The following is a 16,107-nucleotide window of genomic DNA, read 5'->3' as shown; positions in this document are numbered from 1 at the left end:
AATGAGAAGCCCGCGCACCACAACGAAGAGTAGCCCCAGCTCGCCGCAACTAGAGAAAGCCCGCGCGCAGCAACGAAGACCCAGTGCAGCCAAAAATATAAATAAATACAATAAAATAAAAATGAAGTACAAAGTTCCAAGGCCAACACAATCTACTTCACAATTCTGCTAAAATTCACTTCCTCTGAAGCGTTTCAGTAAAGGGCATCAATAATAAATAAAGTAAAATATAAAACAAAGAACTGATTATGGCTTGGGGCCAGAGGTACAACTGTGCATATTTTAATGGAAGTAGGTCAAAGACATGGGCGAAAGTTAGAGATCTGTTACTTCCATTTCTAAAACACATTTCCCACTAAAAGTACTTTCTGCCTCACTTTTCCTTTAAATATCTTCCAGCAAAGTCACCAGGAAATTCCTGCGAGTGGTCCTCCCTTTCTCTTGTCAATCCTCCAAGAGTGCTCGGACAACTGTATGTAAACAACACTGACCTGTTCAGGAATAGGTGAGAATTTACTTAATTTTACTATTTAGAACTACATTAAAACAATTTTTTTTAGTTCATAATTGGCAAAATTTACAAATTAAAAGTTTGTTTTCTTTTCCTAGATTGTATACGAACTGTAATGTTAAGGCTCGAAACCCGGATATACTATATATAACATATACGGATGAACTGTTAATGAACATACGTATCAGAGATTAGCATCTTTCACGTCCAAGCTGACAAATGGAAAACTTGCTGACTCCAAAATAAAATTCTGCCCACATTTCTGCCCTGGTGGAACAGGTACCTACAAGATTCTCCGTGTGGTGACTCAAGAACCCCAAGAGAACCAAACTCGCTGTGAACGCCCAGGCTGTGAGGTCTAAGCAACTTTCGGACCCTCTGGAGCTGCAGTTTCCCCCTCCGTTGGGGCGCTCGGTGGGAAAAAGCCTGCCTGCAGGTCGGACTCCTGCTGGCCCACCGATGCCTTCCAAGGTCAACAGGCCAGTTTCCACGACCCCCACCCCCACCCCGCAGCGCCGGGCCCCATCTTCCTAACGCACAGCATGGAACTGGTGGAAACATCTCCAAGGTCTTTATTTAGCTTAAGCACCTTATTTAAAAGGCGGTTCTATAAGTTACCGATTAAATAAGGTGCCCTACTGTTGGAACCTGTGGGCCTTCGTAAAAGAACGACTCTTTGTTCCTTACGTTTTTCCTTTTCACAAGCTAGAACTAGCTCTTCAGCGCGCGCGTCCTGTCAAAGCAACGCCCTCAGAGCGTTCGCCCCCGGACGCGAACGCACGAGCTTCCCGGTGAGGCGGCCCGGCCTGCAGCGACCTCCCCGACTCACCCTCTCAGTCTCTGGCTCAGACAAGAAGTCGGTCTCCCGGGTCACGGCCTCCTCACCTCAGTCTCCCGGGCCGCGGGCCCGCGATCCTCAGCACCCTCCCGGCGGCTCTGAAGTACCGCTCCCAGCATGCCCCGCGCGCCCCGCGACCCCAAGCGTAACCCCGCGCGCTCCCAGAATGCCCCGCGCGCCCCAGTTTTTCCCGCCAAAGCTTTCGACTGCCTGCGCTGTTCTGCCGGCGCTCGTCGTTCCCCGAGAAAAAAGCCGGCGTTGGCTCTGGTGTGGCCCGTCTCGAGGCCTTTGCTGGCTTGCAGAGAGAGGTAAGATGCATCCGCGCAGTATGGTCGCTGGGGAGCCACAGGTGCCGAGCCCCGCGCTCGCCGCACTGACGGGCTGTCCGGCCTCACGCGCACGGCGGCCCTTGGATCCGCTGAATGTCAGGCGGTGGAACTTCCTGAGTGGGGCGCCCTGCAGCGTGTTGTGGAGCGGAAGCCCGGCGCAAGGGCTAGTGCCTAGGTATTTATTAAGCGCCTGCTGTGTGCCCGGAGCTTTTCTAGGAGTCACTGATGGAGCATTGAACTAAGAGCATTCCCTGCCCTCCTGGAGCTTACATTTTTCTTGAGGGTTGGGGGATAGATTAATACGATAAGTGTGCAAAATGTCGGTCTGGAAGATGGTGATAGGTGCGCTGGGACAGGGAGACGGAGTGCCGGGAGAGGCCCTTTCGGAGGTCGCGAGGCCTCATGGAGAAGGTGACATGTAGGACAGAAAGGAGGTGGGAGTGGGCGGCCACAGGCAGGTCGGGGGAGGACGTTGTAAGGGAGGGAATCGCGAGTACAAGCAGAACGCCTGAGGCAGGTGGGAAGGTGACCAGCTGGCTGCAGTGAGCTGGAAGGAGAGGTAGGGACGCGAGGCCGGGAGGTTAAAGCGGGTCAGACAGTGTTAGGCTTGATAAGCCGTATGTATTGTAACGGGCGCACCCAGGCGCTGTGCTGAGAATGGACTGAAGGGAACAGAGGGACAGAAAGGAGAGCAGCTAGGAGGCAATGGCAGTGGTCCAGGAGAGGGAAGATGCGGCTGGGATCAGGGCAGAGGCAGTGGAGGTGATGAGATGGGATTGCACTGTGAAGATCCTTTGAAGTTAGATCTAATAGGCTGTGGATATGGATTGACGTGGAGTCTGAGAGTTAAGCATAGCTGCAGGGTCTCTGTACTGACTTGGAGGATGGGGTTGCCATTAACTTAAGGGGAAGACTGGGAGGAGAAAGTTTGTGGATGAAAATAAGAGGAGGTCAGTTTTGGGGACACGTTAACTTTGAGAAGTGAAGAGGAGTAGTTCTGGGGAAAGATCTGTATGTAATAGATGGTATTTAAAATCATGAGACCAGAACCCATGGGGAAGAGAGTGAAAGGGTAGAAGGAAGGAGGTCTTCACACTGAATCCTGGGAGACTCCTGTATAAGTTCAGGGAGATGAGGAGGAGGAAGCTCACGGGTGGAATGTCAGGAGATTTTCATCAAGTAAGAGAAGATTTGCCACTTTTTTTTTTTTTTTTCCTGCGGTACGCGGGCCTCTCACTTGTGTGGCCTCTCCCGCTGCGGAGCACAGGCTCCGGACGCGCAGGCTCAGCGGCCATGGCTCACGGGCCCAGCCGCTCCGCGGCATGTGGGATCTTCCTGGACCGGGGCACGAACCCGTGTCCCCTGTATTGGCAGGCGGACTCTCAACCACTACGCCACCAGGGAAGCCCAAGATTTGCCACTTTTTAACCTCACATCTTACCAGGTTCGAGAAGTTATACTGTGAAAGAATGAGGTTTTGTATTGTGCTTAATGTTTCATCTATTAGAGTAATTTACTTATTTTATTTGAAAAATGAGTTTTGGCAAAGAGGAATGCTTTTAGATATCCTGACTTGGTAACGAAGTGCTCCATACTTACATATTGCTTGGTTACTTACAACCACAACTGTGAGATTGTAGTAAAGGTTGCTGAGTAAAATCAGCCTCCTGTGACAAACAGTTTACATCAGACATCCAAGTACTAGACAGTCCAGTTCTCGTCACGTAAAAGGTGAACTGTATGGCTTTTATTTGGATCTTGATTTAAATAAACTATAAAAACTATTTATGAAACAGTCAGAAGTTTGCACACTCTGTATATTTAATTGTACCAAGGAATTATTTTCTAGATGGCAAAATAACATCTACAGGTAATACTTATAAGATCCTTATTTCACAGACGTATAGAAGTATTTATGGATGAAATGACATATCTGGGATTTGCTTTAGAATGATCCCGTGGGAGATGAGGGTGGTGACAAAGAGGTAATAGAATTGGCCATGGTTTGATAATTGTTGAAAATGAGTGAAGGTTCCTATTATTATCTGTGCTTTGATATATTTTACTATCTTCTCCACTTTTGTGGTGTGTTTGAACTTTTCTATAATAAAAAGCTTTTAAAAAACTTTCGTTTTTCAAAAGTAAAATAAAGTGAAGAGACAGGCCACAAGTTGGGAGAAGATATTTTCATAAAAGTAACCCACAAGTGATTGGTTTCCAGATTATATAAAGAACTCTCACAAATCAATTAGAGTAAGACAGTCAGTCACAGAAAAAAAGCACTAAGGTCATGAACAGGTATTTTGCAGAAGGAGGAAAAAGGATGGCTTATAAGCCTATGAAAAGATACTCAACCTCATTAATTATTAAATCTAAATAAGACCACAACGGAATACCATAGTATTGGCAAAATTCTAAGGGTTAGTAAGGATGCAGAATACGATCTCCATACACTGTTGGAATGTAGGAATGTGAATTTGAAAATAATGTGATGTAATCTTCTGAAGTTGAATATTAACATACCCTTAGACTTACAAATTCCTTATATACACTTCCCCTAAAGAGACTCTTACATATGTGCACCAAGAAATATGTTTGTAGCAGCATTGTTTGTTGAATAAAATAAGTAAATGCAAAAAAAAACAAACAAAATCCCGAATGTTCAGGGACGGGGAACAGATAGATAAATTGAATTATATTTACAAAATTGGATATTATACAGCAAAGAAAAAAAATAATGAACTACATTTTTATGCAACAATATGGGTAACACTTTCAAACTTAAAATGTGAACATATCATAAGTACAGCAGATCCTCTACATACGAACAAGTTCTGTTCCAAGAGCACGTTTGTAAGTCCAGTTAGCCTAGGTACCCAACTAACACAGTCGGCTATATAGTACTGTACTGTAATAGGTTTATAACACTTTTCACACAAATAATACATAAAAAACAAACACAAAAAATATAGAAAACATTTAAAATCTTACAGTACAGTACCTTGAAAAGTACAGTAGTATAGTACAACAGCTGGCATACAGGGGCTGGCATTGAGTGAACAGGCAAGAAGTTACTGACTGGAGGAGGGAGAGGAGGTGGGAGATGGTAGAGCTGAAGGATCGTCAGCAACAGGAGACGGAGGGTGAGCTGCTATGTCACTCACGCCTGACGTTGATGGCACAGGTTCTGGTTCCTCGCTGGATTTAATTCTGTCTACCCTCTTGAGAAAACGATCCAGTGATGTCTGGGTAGTAGCTCTTTTTTTCTCGTCATAGGTGACAGTAATACTGGATTGCATTCTGAATGGCTGTTGCAACCTTCATTTACCATTTTACGTTTGGGTCCTGTGCCTCAAAAACTAACACTGCCTCCTCAAATGAAGAAAATCCCCTTGCCTTTTCCTGCGTCGTGAATCTCTTCGGTTCTTCAGTTACTTCTTCTTCCTCTTGTCTCTCTTCGTCCTTTCTCTGAGCCTCCAATTCCATCGGGTCTTCATTAGTAAGCTCCTTGTGTCGCACAGCAGCAGTCCTGTACAGTAAAGTACACAAAAGCACAACCACTTGTAGAGGATGCACACACGTGACAATGTACGCCAGACACGTGAACTAACTTACGTGACTGGACACATGAATGCACGTTCATATCTTTGAAAGTTCGCAACTTGAAGGTTTGTATGTAGGGGACTTACTGTAGACACTTAGACGGTTTTTCGAATTTTTTTCGAAAATGACCACCCTTATGTACCTACCACCCAGATCTAAAGATAGAACATTACCTGTATCCAGGAAGTACTCGCATGCCCTCTCCCAGCCACTTACCCACTTCCTCTAACGTAACTACTGTCCCAACTGCTAACACCATACATTAATTTTGCTTGCTTTGAAAGTTAATGGAATCATACAACACAAACTCTCTTGTGTATAGCTTCTTTTGTAAATATTATATTCATAAGATTCATCCATATTGTTGAGGGCAGCAGTATTTTATTCATTTTCATTGCTGGATAGGGTTCCATTGTGTGTATATATTTATCCTTCCTGAGGCTGAAGGACAATTTGAGTGCTTCCAGTTTAGAATTATTATGAAGGATGCTGCTAAGACCATTCTTGTTCTTTTGTTTTGTATTTCCTTCTATTCAATATGGATGAATTTTTAAAACATAATTTTGAATGGAGAAGGAAGTTCCAGAAGACTACATATAGTATAATCCTATTTTTATAAAGCTCAATAGTTCTCCAGGAAAGCTGAATAAATTGTTTGTTGATATATCCATATGTGCACAACTAATTTTTTTAATAGGCAAGGACATCATGAACACAATTCAGGATAATAATGATTTGGGGGAGGCAGAAGAATGGGATATGGGAGGAGCCCACTGTCCCCAAGTCGAGTGAAGGGTTCATTGGTGTTCATTTATAGTACTATGCTTCAAAATATATATGCACATCCATTTATATGTATAAAACATTACATCATAATTTTTAATTAACAAAAAACCACAGAATGTTATAGGGCCAGCAAGAATTTTCATCCAGGGAAAAACTTTCCTCACAGGATACATTTTGATGACAAGCTTGTGGGCAAGCTTATTCAATTTTCCAAGTATATGAGTTACTTAAGTTTCCCTTTATCTCACTCACAGGCATTCAAGATGGGAAGGAATGCTGTTAAGGATTCCACCCACTAGTTACCTGTATGTATCTTTTATAAAGATTAAGGTTCTTGCATTGTGTTAAATCATGTTTAAACCGTTAGGACATGCAAAGATGAGGCCATACTTTGTGGGTAGCCAAGTACCACATGAAAATGAAGGTCATTTCTCAGAAGAACTACCTGGGGAATAGTCAGATCTTTAGACAGGAAACTGGAACTAAGATGACAAGACCTAGATGGGCGTTACGGCTGGTTCAGCATGCACCTTGGCCTGGAATTTGAAGAACTGGGATGTCTGAGATTGTATTTATGGGTAGAGTATAATCATCTGCCCTCAAACATACAGAGGGAGACTGGGACTTAGAAGGAAGGGTCCCTAAAAAGGGTCCTCACTGGGTGTGTGCCTCACAGTCATCTGAGGTTTGACAATCAGACAGACTTTTTTTGCGGTACGCGGGCCTCTCACTTGTGGCCTCTCCCCTTGCGGAGCACAGGCTCCAGACACGCAGGCTCAGCGGCCATGGCTCACGGGCCCAGCCGCTCCACGGCATGTGGGATCCTCCTGGACCAGGGCACAAACCTGTGTCCCCTGCATCGGCAGGCGGACTCTCAACCACTGCGCCACCAGGGAAGCCCCAGACAGACTTTTTGAATTGGCATCACTGCTTCATTTATTAAAGGTGAATGAACTATGTCAGGCTCTCATAGTGGAAAATTCTTTTAGGTTATTCTTTAGCAAAGTTCATTTGAATATTCTGGCTCTGCTGTAAGGAGGCAAAGAAAGGGCTCTTTATCCACACTTATGCCAGAGTGTCAAGGAGAGTAGCATAGTGGTAGGTGGTGGGGAGTGGTATCGGTAATCAGTGAGAGAATCAGGGAAGGAAGGATATGGAGGGATGCAGTTGCATACCTAGAAAGAAGAAACTTTGACTTCCTTCTAGCATCAGCCTTGGAGGCCCTAGATGGTATTCGTATTTAGGTAGGTAGCTGTGTTTCTGATATGGGGCTCCCAGCGTTCGAGAACTCCACGGCCCTCTCCATCATTCATGTTACTGGTACACTTATGTGGCTGCATTGAGCACCTTGGACTGGTGTTAGGTCCACACACTCATTCATTTTAAACTATTTTCATGCTGCTGCTGCTGCATTTGGCTTCTTTTCCCCAGTTTCCTAGACTGGGAAAGAAATAAAACAATTTTACTTTTTGTAGTGTTACCGAGCCAGGTTGGTTTGTCTGACATGCAAGCCAAACGCTGAGACCCTGAGGTTTGCAGCAGAGAAAGGGTTTATTCTCGGGGCCACCAAGTGAGGAGATGGGAGAACAAATCTCAAATCCACTTCCCCAAAGGCAAGGGACTTGGGATATTTATGGAATAAAGCTGGGGTGTCAGGAGCACGGGGAGTGTGAGGAAAGGTAATTAGAGACACGAAAAAGGTAAGGTAATCATCGTTGTGCACCTAAGCTACAGGCTTCTTCTTGGGACACGTGCTCAGAAAATGGTGGCATTAGCACGTTCTGAGGGTGGAGTTTTTGGCCTTCTGACATGAGACATTTTCGCCATCTTAACCAGTCTTAACTGTCTGGAGCTTGAACTGGACACAGCTGACTCCAAGTTCCCAATAAACAACCTGGGCAAACATCTCTTATTATTTGGGCTGTGTGACACTTGGAGGACATGCAAGTTTTTGTAAAAACAATTAAAGCAAGCTTGATCAGTGAGGGCAAGTTACAGGTGTAATGGATCTAACTGATGATTACTCCCCCCCATTTCAGTAGGTGTCCTGGGAAAAGTTAAAAACTTGGCTAATACTCTTGCTAGTGTCAGATAAATGAATCCACATTTCTCAGTATGATTATAGTGTAATTATGATTTTTCCAAGTACTCACATGCCATCTCCTATATCACATTTATACCCTTATTCATTCAAAAACATTTATGGAGCACGTGCTGAGTGCCAGGCACCGTGCTAGGCTCTGAAGATGCAGATGTGACTAACCATTCCTGTCCTTTAGGAACTCTTGGTCCAGTGAGAAAGACATGTTGACCGATGATGTAGTGAGTGCATGATAGCCATGATTGGGGAATAAAGGAGCAGAGAGGGCACTACTTGGAGGGGAAGGGTGTGGTCAGCACATGCTTCCTCCACAGTTGACTCCTAAGCTGAGTCAAAAAGGATCCTGAGGGCTTCCCTGGTGGCGCAGTGGTTGGGAGTCCGCCTGCCGATGCAGGGGACACGGGTTCGTGCCCCCGTCCGGGAAGATCCCACATGCCGTGGAGCGGCTGGGCCCGTGAGCCATGGCCGCTGAGCCTGCACGTCCGGAGCCTGTGCTCCGCAACGGGAGAGTCCACAACAGTGAGGGGCCCGCGTACCACAAAAAAAAGAAAAAAGGATCCTGAGTCCTTGGCCAGGATAAAGGAAGTAGGAGAAAGGAGGTAAGGAGAGTAAGAGGAAAGAGGTAAACTTAAGGTAAAAGGCAAAGGACAGGGCTTGAGCAAGGGTATGGAAGTGAGGAAAGAATGCAGTGTGTTGGAGATCTAAAAATAGTTCACTGTTGCTAGGCTATAAGGCTTGAGGGGGAAATGACAAAGGATGAAGCTAGAGAGACAGATTTTGAATGATCTTGGATGTTCTGGTAAGGAATTTGAACTTTAGTTATTGGGAAACATTGGAATGTCTTAGGCAAATAATGATATGATCAGATTTTAATTTTGGATCCATTACTCATGGAAGATGGGTCTGAGGAGTTCAAGACTAGAGGCAAAAAGCCTGTTAGGAAGTTATTGTAAGCAGATAGGCAGGTAATCATGAAAGGTAAATCTGGGGCAGTGGTAGGAGGGATAAAGAGGAGAGACTGACCTGCATGATTCCCAAGCTTCTGACTTGGGTGACCTGATGATGATAACACTATCAGCTGTATTTCATAGAACTGTCTAGAACCCTGAAGCCTTTACAGAGTTAAATAGGATATCTGGAACTTTCCTTATCTATACCATTTTACTCTTGTTCTGTTTACTTGTGCTGGAGACAAAAAGATTTTTAAAAAGAAGTTTAATATTGCAACCATGTACAATCAAACATCTAATCTTTTTATTTACCTGCTCCTACTTAAAGATGGACATACAAGGAAAATGTGCCTAAGAACGTATTTACAATAAGATGTCCTACATATAATTAACTTGTCGTTGTCTGAAGTTACTGAGGAAAGTTGCCCTACCTCAGCAATGAACTTAAGACCTTTGTATTGGCTTTGTGATCAGGTATCTATTATTTTCTGCTCATTTCTGCCTTTGCTATTCAACTGATGAGAGATTATCAACAGACATTCTGGTGTGTTATAAATATACATGGATTAAAAAAACTTTAAGACATAAATGCTTTATTTAAAATGAATGAAAATTTTGGATATTATTGCTAATAGATGGGGAATTGTTTGGAAATCAACTAAATAGGGTATACATACTAGAGATAGATATTTTTAGAAGGGAAAAGTTAACCTATGCTAACATATTTAAAAGACATGGATTTAATACAAATTATCCATGTAGATAACTTGGAGTCCATCTTTTTAGAGTGCCCACTTGTTAAGAGGGAACCTGCTCTCTATGGTTATGGCAAATGTAATGATTTGTCAATGGGAAGGAAAGAGCTGATGACGTGTTTCTTGTGCATTAGTGGCAGAATTAGAAAAGCAAAAAAAAATGTAATAACGTTTGCTTATGGTAGAAGACTGAGTGCTTTCTACAGTGTATTTTACCTGAGGAACTTCAGGAGTAGAGTTGGCTTTCTAAATGTTTATTAAAATTTATTTGCTGGAGGGGAGGTCCGGAAGAGTTTATAAATTCTTATGTTCCTTTAATTTCTAAGGTTTGTTTGTTTCTAAATTTGCCTAAATGTACTTCATCTTGGAGCACCTTCCACGTAGGATGTTTCCTTATACCTGTGTTTTAGAATAAGGAAGTCTTGATGGATAACAGCACTTGCTAAAATCTATTGATTGCTTTCTATGTGCCAGACCCTGTGCTAAGCATTTTATAAGCAGTGGCTTAGATGAGTTAACTGATTAGGTCATAGTCATGCATTTGATAAGTTACTAACCCAGGGGTAGGACGAGGTCACTGGCACCAAAGTTTTGTTTTAACCACTTATGGAATTATTTGGAACTGGGACTGAAATCTGAATCAGTCTTGACATTGGATTATAGAGGTAGCTATGCACTCAAGAGACTCATTGCTCTGCCAGAGTCACGGGGAGGTTCAGCAGACCTGGGAATTGTTAGGAAAATAGTATATACATAATCTGGTTAACTTTTTTTTTTAATATTTATTTATTTGGCTGTGTTGGCCCTTAGTTGCAGCACACGGGATCTTCATTGAGGCATGCAGGATCTTTTGTTGTGGCACTAGGGCTTCTCTCTAGTTGTGGCATGTGGGTTTTTCTCTCTCTATTTGTGGCACAAGGGCTTAGTTGCCCCGTGGCATGTGGGATCTTAGTTCCCCGACCAGGGATTGAACCTGCATCCCTTGCATTGGAAGGCGGATTCTTTACCACTGGACCACCAGGGAAGTCCCTGGTTTACTATTTTTAAAGCATTTAAGAAAGTTGTAACACTAAATGCATGCATTTGGAAAGAGGAAAAGTCTCAATTCAATAATCTAAACTCTCACCCCAAGAGACTAGGGAAAAAAAAAGAAAAGAAACCCAAAGCAAGCAGAAAGAAGGACTCAATAAAGAGCAGAAATCAGTGACATTTAAAAAAATAAAAAGAGAGAAAATCAGAGACAGAAAGCTAGCTCTTTGAAAAAATCAATAAAACTGACAAACCTCTAGCAAGGCCGACAACAATAACAGCAAGAAGAGTGGTCAGATTACTACTACCAGGAATTAAACAGGATATCACTGCAGACGTTGCAGACATCAAAAGATAATAAGGGACAACTACGAACAACTCTATACATAGGTTTGACAATTCAGATGAAGTACACCAATTCCTCGAAAAGTACAGACTACCACAACTCACCCAGTATGAAACAGATCTGAATAGTCTTATAACTGTTATGGAAATTAAACTCATAGTTTAAAACTTCCTGAGAAATACATCTGCCAGCCCATATGATTTCACTGGAGAATTCTATCAAGCTTTTAAAGAAGAGTAACACCAATTCTACACATTCGTTACCAGAAAAATAGAGGAAAAGGGAATACTTCACAACTTATTCTATGAAGCCAGTATTACTCTGATAGCCAAGCCAGACAAATACAATGCATAAAATGAAAACTACACACCAATATCTCTCATAAATATGTATTAAAAAGCAAACAACCCAATCAAAAAATGGGCAGAAGACCTAAATAGATATTTCTGCAACATAGAGATGGATAATAAGCACATGAAAAGATGCTTAACATTTCTAATTATTAGAGAAATGCAAATCAAAACTACAATGAGCTATCACCTCACACAGGTCAGAAACAATACAAATAAGTCTACAAATAATAAATGCTGGGGAGGGTGTGGAGAAAATGGAACCCTCCTACACCGTGGGAATGTAAATTGATGCAGCCACTATGGAGAACAGTATAAAACTCTAGTTTTCTTAAAAAAACTAGAGTTACCATATGATCTTGCAGTCCTGCTGGGCATATATCCAGAGAAAACTCTAATTCAAAAAGAGACATACACCCCAATCAGTATTCATAGCAGCACTATTTACAATAGCCAAGACATAGAAGCAACCTAAATGTCCATTGACAGATGAATGAATAAAGAAGATGTGGTATATGTGTATATATATATACGCACACACATGTACAATGGAATACTACTCAGCTGTAAAATGGAATGAAATTATGACACAGCAATATGGATGGACCTAGAGATTAACCTACTAAATGAAGTAAGTCAGAGAAAGACAAATATCATATGATATCATCTATAATATGGACTCTAAAATATGATACAAATGAACATATTTACAAAACAGAAGCAGACTCACAGACATAGAAAACAAATTTATGGTTATCAAAGGGGAAAGGGGGTGGGATAAATTAGGAGTTTGGGATTAGCAGATACAAGCTATTATATATAAAATAGATAAACAACAAGGTCCTACTGTATAACACAGGGAACTATATTCAATATCTTGTAATACACTATAACGGAAAAGAATATGAAAAAACATATATGTATGTATAACTGAATCACTTTGCTGTACATCAGAAACTAACACAACATTGTATATTAACTATACTTCAATTTTTTTAAAAAAGCAAATAAAGAATTATACATCGTAAGCAAGTGGGGTTTATTTCAGAGATGCAAAGTTAGTGCAGTATTTGAAAATCAATGTATTCCATCATATGAAAAGGCTAAAGACTATTTGGAATGTTTGGAAAAATGTCTTTTCCGTGGCCTTGCATTCCTATGGAAGAGGTAAGCAGGGGGACAGGAAGCTAACATTCATCAGCAACTAGCGTGGAAGAACTGTGCTTAGTTTCTGAGAGGATGACCTACATGTGTAACCTACTGTGTAGTTCTTTTTGGAATTAAATACCACTGCCGAAAAAGACCTTAATAAATATCAGACGACTTTTTAATATGCTGGAATTCTCTCCCCCGCCTTTTAAAAACAGAACATTTGTAAATCTTCCTATGGGTGCCCAGCTGGGGAGGTACTGTTCCAGACTCTATTCCAAGAGCAATCAGTTATTTAGGATTTACCTTAAACAATATACTGTTGAGAATAGACAGGAGACACTAATACAAGTACTCGCCTAGTCAGGGTCAACAGCGAATAACTTGAGAGCGACATACGTCCTACGCACATTAAGACGTTTTTGCTTTTATAGAACAATTTCCCTGGGTTTGTTTATCCTGTGAGAAGGGGGCAGTTCTGCGGATGGGTCGGGGGCAATTACAGAGCACTGTTCTGGACAGCACACTTGTTTTGTCGAGGCTAAATGAGGTAACTGCGTCTTTTACCGTCCACGAGGCTCGTTTACATCTCCCCTCACACTAACAGTCCACCCCGACACTCGCAGCGGAACGACTTTGTTACAAATTAACGCCCAGCTCTGCCTGACCTGACCTGATTGGGAAATCGCGGCGATTTTGATGCGCGGTCGCTGCCCTGCACAAGATGGACTCTGCGCCCGCCCCGTCGGACCCTCCCTCGCCAGCCACCTCGCCTTGTCCGCCAGGAACACCCACACCCGAGGGCTCCGGCTCTGGCGCCGGATCTCCGCGCCACCGCTTTCTGCGCAGACACAAAGGGAGCCCCGCCCTCCGCGTGCTCCTGCAGCTGTGATTGTGAAGGGCACCTTCTGCAGCCAATCAACACTCGCGAACTGGGCGCGGCCCGTTGGAGTTGGTGGAATGTTGGCCGAGGGCGGGACCCTTGAGTGACACGAATTTTGGCCAATCAACGGAGGCCTTGCTTCTGCCTCCCCGCCCCCCCCGCCCACATCACCCCAGTGCCTGCCTCCCTGCCCAGGCGCTGAGCAGGGTATTGGGAATGTCCCGGGGTAAGTTCGAGGAGACGCCCGCTGAACTCCGCCCGACTCCGCTGCTCGTTTTAGGGCCTGAGGCTCGTCGCGTTCCGAAATGGCAGAGGAGTCCGACAAAGCCGTGAAGTACTATACCCTGGAAGAGATCCAGAAGCACAACCACAGCAAGAGCACCTGGTTGATCCTGCATTACAAGGTGTACGATGTGACCAAATTTTTGGAGGAGGTGAGTTGGTGGAGGCAGGATGCCGACCGGAGTTTGGGGGTTCCCTGTCGAGACTTGTCGTTCGCAGCGTGGTGGGATTGACCTGCCCGGCTCTATGTGCGCTCCTGAGTGTGTTAACCAGTGCGTGCGCACCCGGCTTTGCACACCTGGGAGCTGCTCCCCGCGTCTGCATACTTGTGTGTGCACCCCCTGAGTCTGTACACCTGGGAGCGGACCCCGAGTTTGTACACCTGAGGCTGCGCGCCCGCGTTTTCACACCTGGAGGTGCATAAGTCACTGCCGCGACCAGGTGAATCAGTTTAGCAGCCCTTGTAGGGCAGAAACTGTCTCCCGAGACCCTGCGCGGGCATGTAGGAGAGCACCACTTCGCACTTCGTGGGAAACAAAATCTCATCTGGAGCTGTCTTCCTAAGAGAGAGCGCAACTACGGAAGGATTTTTGAAGATCCTTTTTATCCTTGAGTGTGCATAGACCAGGTCTTCATCTAGGACAGGGGTCGTCCCACTTATTATTCCTGGAGTGGATTCCTAATTGGAGCCGGTTGGAGACCACCCACCTTGAGAGCTGTGGGATCCCACAAGAGGGGACCTTGAGTTCGGAGGTCCAGGTGTGGTCTGCTCCGGCTCTCCCGCTGGCATCCACAAGCCCACCCCACCATCCACGCCCACCCACCCGGTGTTCACCTAGAAGGCGCCCAGTGGTGTTTAAGGTATCCAGTGACGACTTCGGTGAGGTACAGTAGTGGACTCCTGCGAGTGAGCATGGGGGTATGTGTATGGCTTTGATGAGGAGCAAGGGAGAGGGACCGAGAAGTGAGAAATGCCGGTGCGACGTCATCCTTAAGCAGCTTTGGGAATTGTAAAGTAACTTTGCTTAACTTTGAGGAAAACATTCCTTTGATAAGATTCTTTGCGCTGATTATAATTTTTGCAATAAATTCTAAGGAGTTTTTCTTTGCTGCCTCTGGCTGTGTTATATCACTGTGGGGGAGTTTCAGTCATAAATCTTAATGTGACACTTACTTTCCTTCATTTCCCCAGACAATAGACAGGAATGCTTAGTGATGGGAATTTTCTACATAGTTTGTGAGGAAAATGAAGATAGAGGCCTGGTCTGAGCTGGATCACAATTTATATCAAAGGACATTGGTTTTGTAGAGAATGTTTAAAAAAAATTTTTTTAAGGTTGAAGTTGATGGTTATTAGTAAGACATATTACTGTTAAATTGTCCTCAGGTGATGTGCCAGAAGATAAAATAGTGTCCTGATGTGGTTAAGAGTGGGTTATAGTAGAGGGTCAGGTCTGATCTGTCCTGTTCCTTCTGCTGAGCTACAGAGCTTATTTGCTATTAGAGATTCTTGAACTAATAATCCTGCATCATAACATCAGGTCTAATTGATACCAGATGTCTGCTTAAAACTGTTCCTTCCCCCTTCCCGTGGTATATGTAATTGTAGAATTTTAAGATCCATTGTGTGCTTTCTTTATTTGTGTCTATAAAAAAGAATAGCATTTATAAAATAATAGGATATTTTATGTTATGAAGCGTTGCCATTTTTTCCTTTCTGTTTTGTGGGGTCTGCCTTATTCATTGTGTCGTACAGGGGGCCTCCATGGTCTCCCCACACCAGATGCCAGTATCACCCCCTCCCCCCGTTGTGACAACCAAAAATGTCTCCAACTATTGCCAAATGTCCCCTTGGGGACAACAAAGTCACTGCTAGTCAAGAATCACTGCCCTAAGATATATTTTGCATAACTTTTATGGGTACATTTCTCAGGAGATAAGGAAGAGAAGATTATTAAGCTTTACTATAAACCATTTACATTTCATTCTTATGAGGCAGAAAAGGAATTGCACAAGGTTTTCTAAGCGAAACGGGAAGAGATGCAAACCAGCTGTTCAGTGGGTGAATTAGCTGACAGCAAATTCCTCTGTTTTTCACTCAGTTTTCAATACTCTTTCTTTAAAAGTAGCTTGGGGAGAACATCTCTCAAGAAAAACGCGATGAGTTGAGTTTATCGCTAATATTTGATAACTAA

General features: G+C 43.5%; 1 protein-coding gene across 2 annotated transcripts in view; it reads left to right on the top strand.

Moving 5' to 3' along the window:
- Positions 1–13,821: 13,821 nt before the first annotated feature.
- Positions 13,822–16,107, top strand: part of CYB5A (cytochrome b5 type A) — a 31,340-nt gene continuing 29,054 nt past the window's right edge. For both annotated transcript variants that reach the window (XM_082640155.1, XM_082640156.1), the window contains exon 1: positions 13,822–14,064. In XM_082640155.1, the coding sequence (XP_082496281.1) occupies positions 13,936–14,064 (129 nt within the window). In that variant the 5' untranslated portion in view covers positions 13,822–13,935. The remainder of the gene's footprint in view (positions 14,065–16,107) is intronic.

The sequence above is a fragment of the Mesoplodon mirus genome (assembly GCF_964341445.2).
Source record: "Mesoplodon mirus genome assembly, chromosome: 13".
Classification (NCBI taxonomy): Eukaryota; Metazoa; Chordata; class Mammalia; order Artiodactyla; family Ziphiidae; genus Mesoplodon; species Mesoplodon mirus.
Note: the sequence above shows the minus strand (reverse complement) of the source record. Positions and strands in the feature narration are given on the sequence as shown.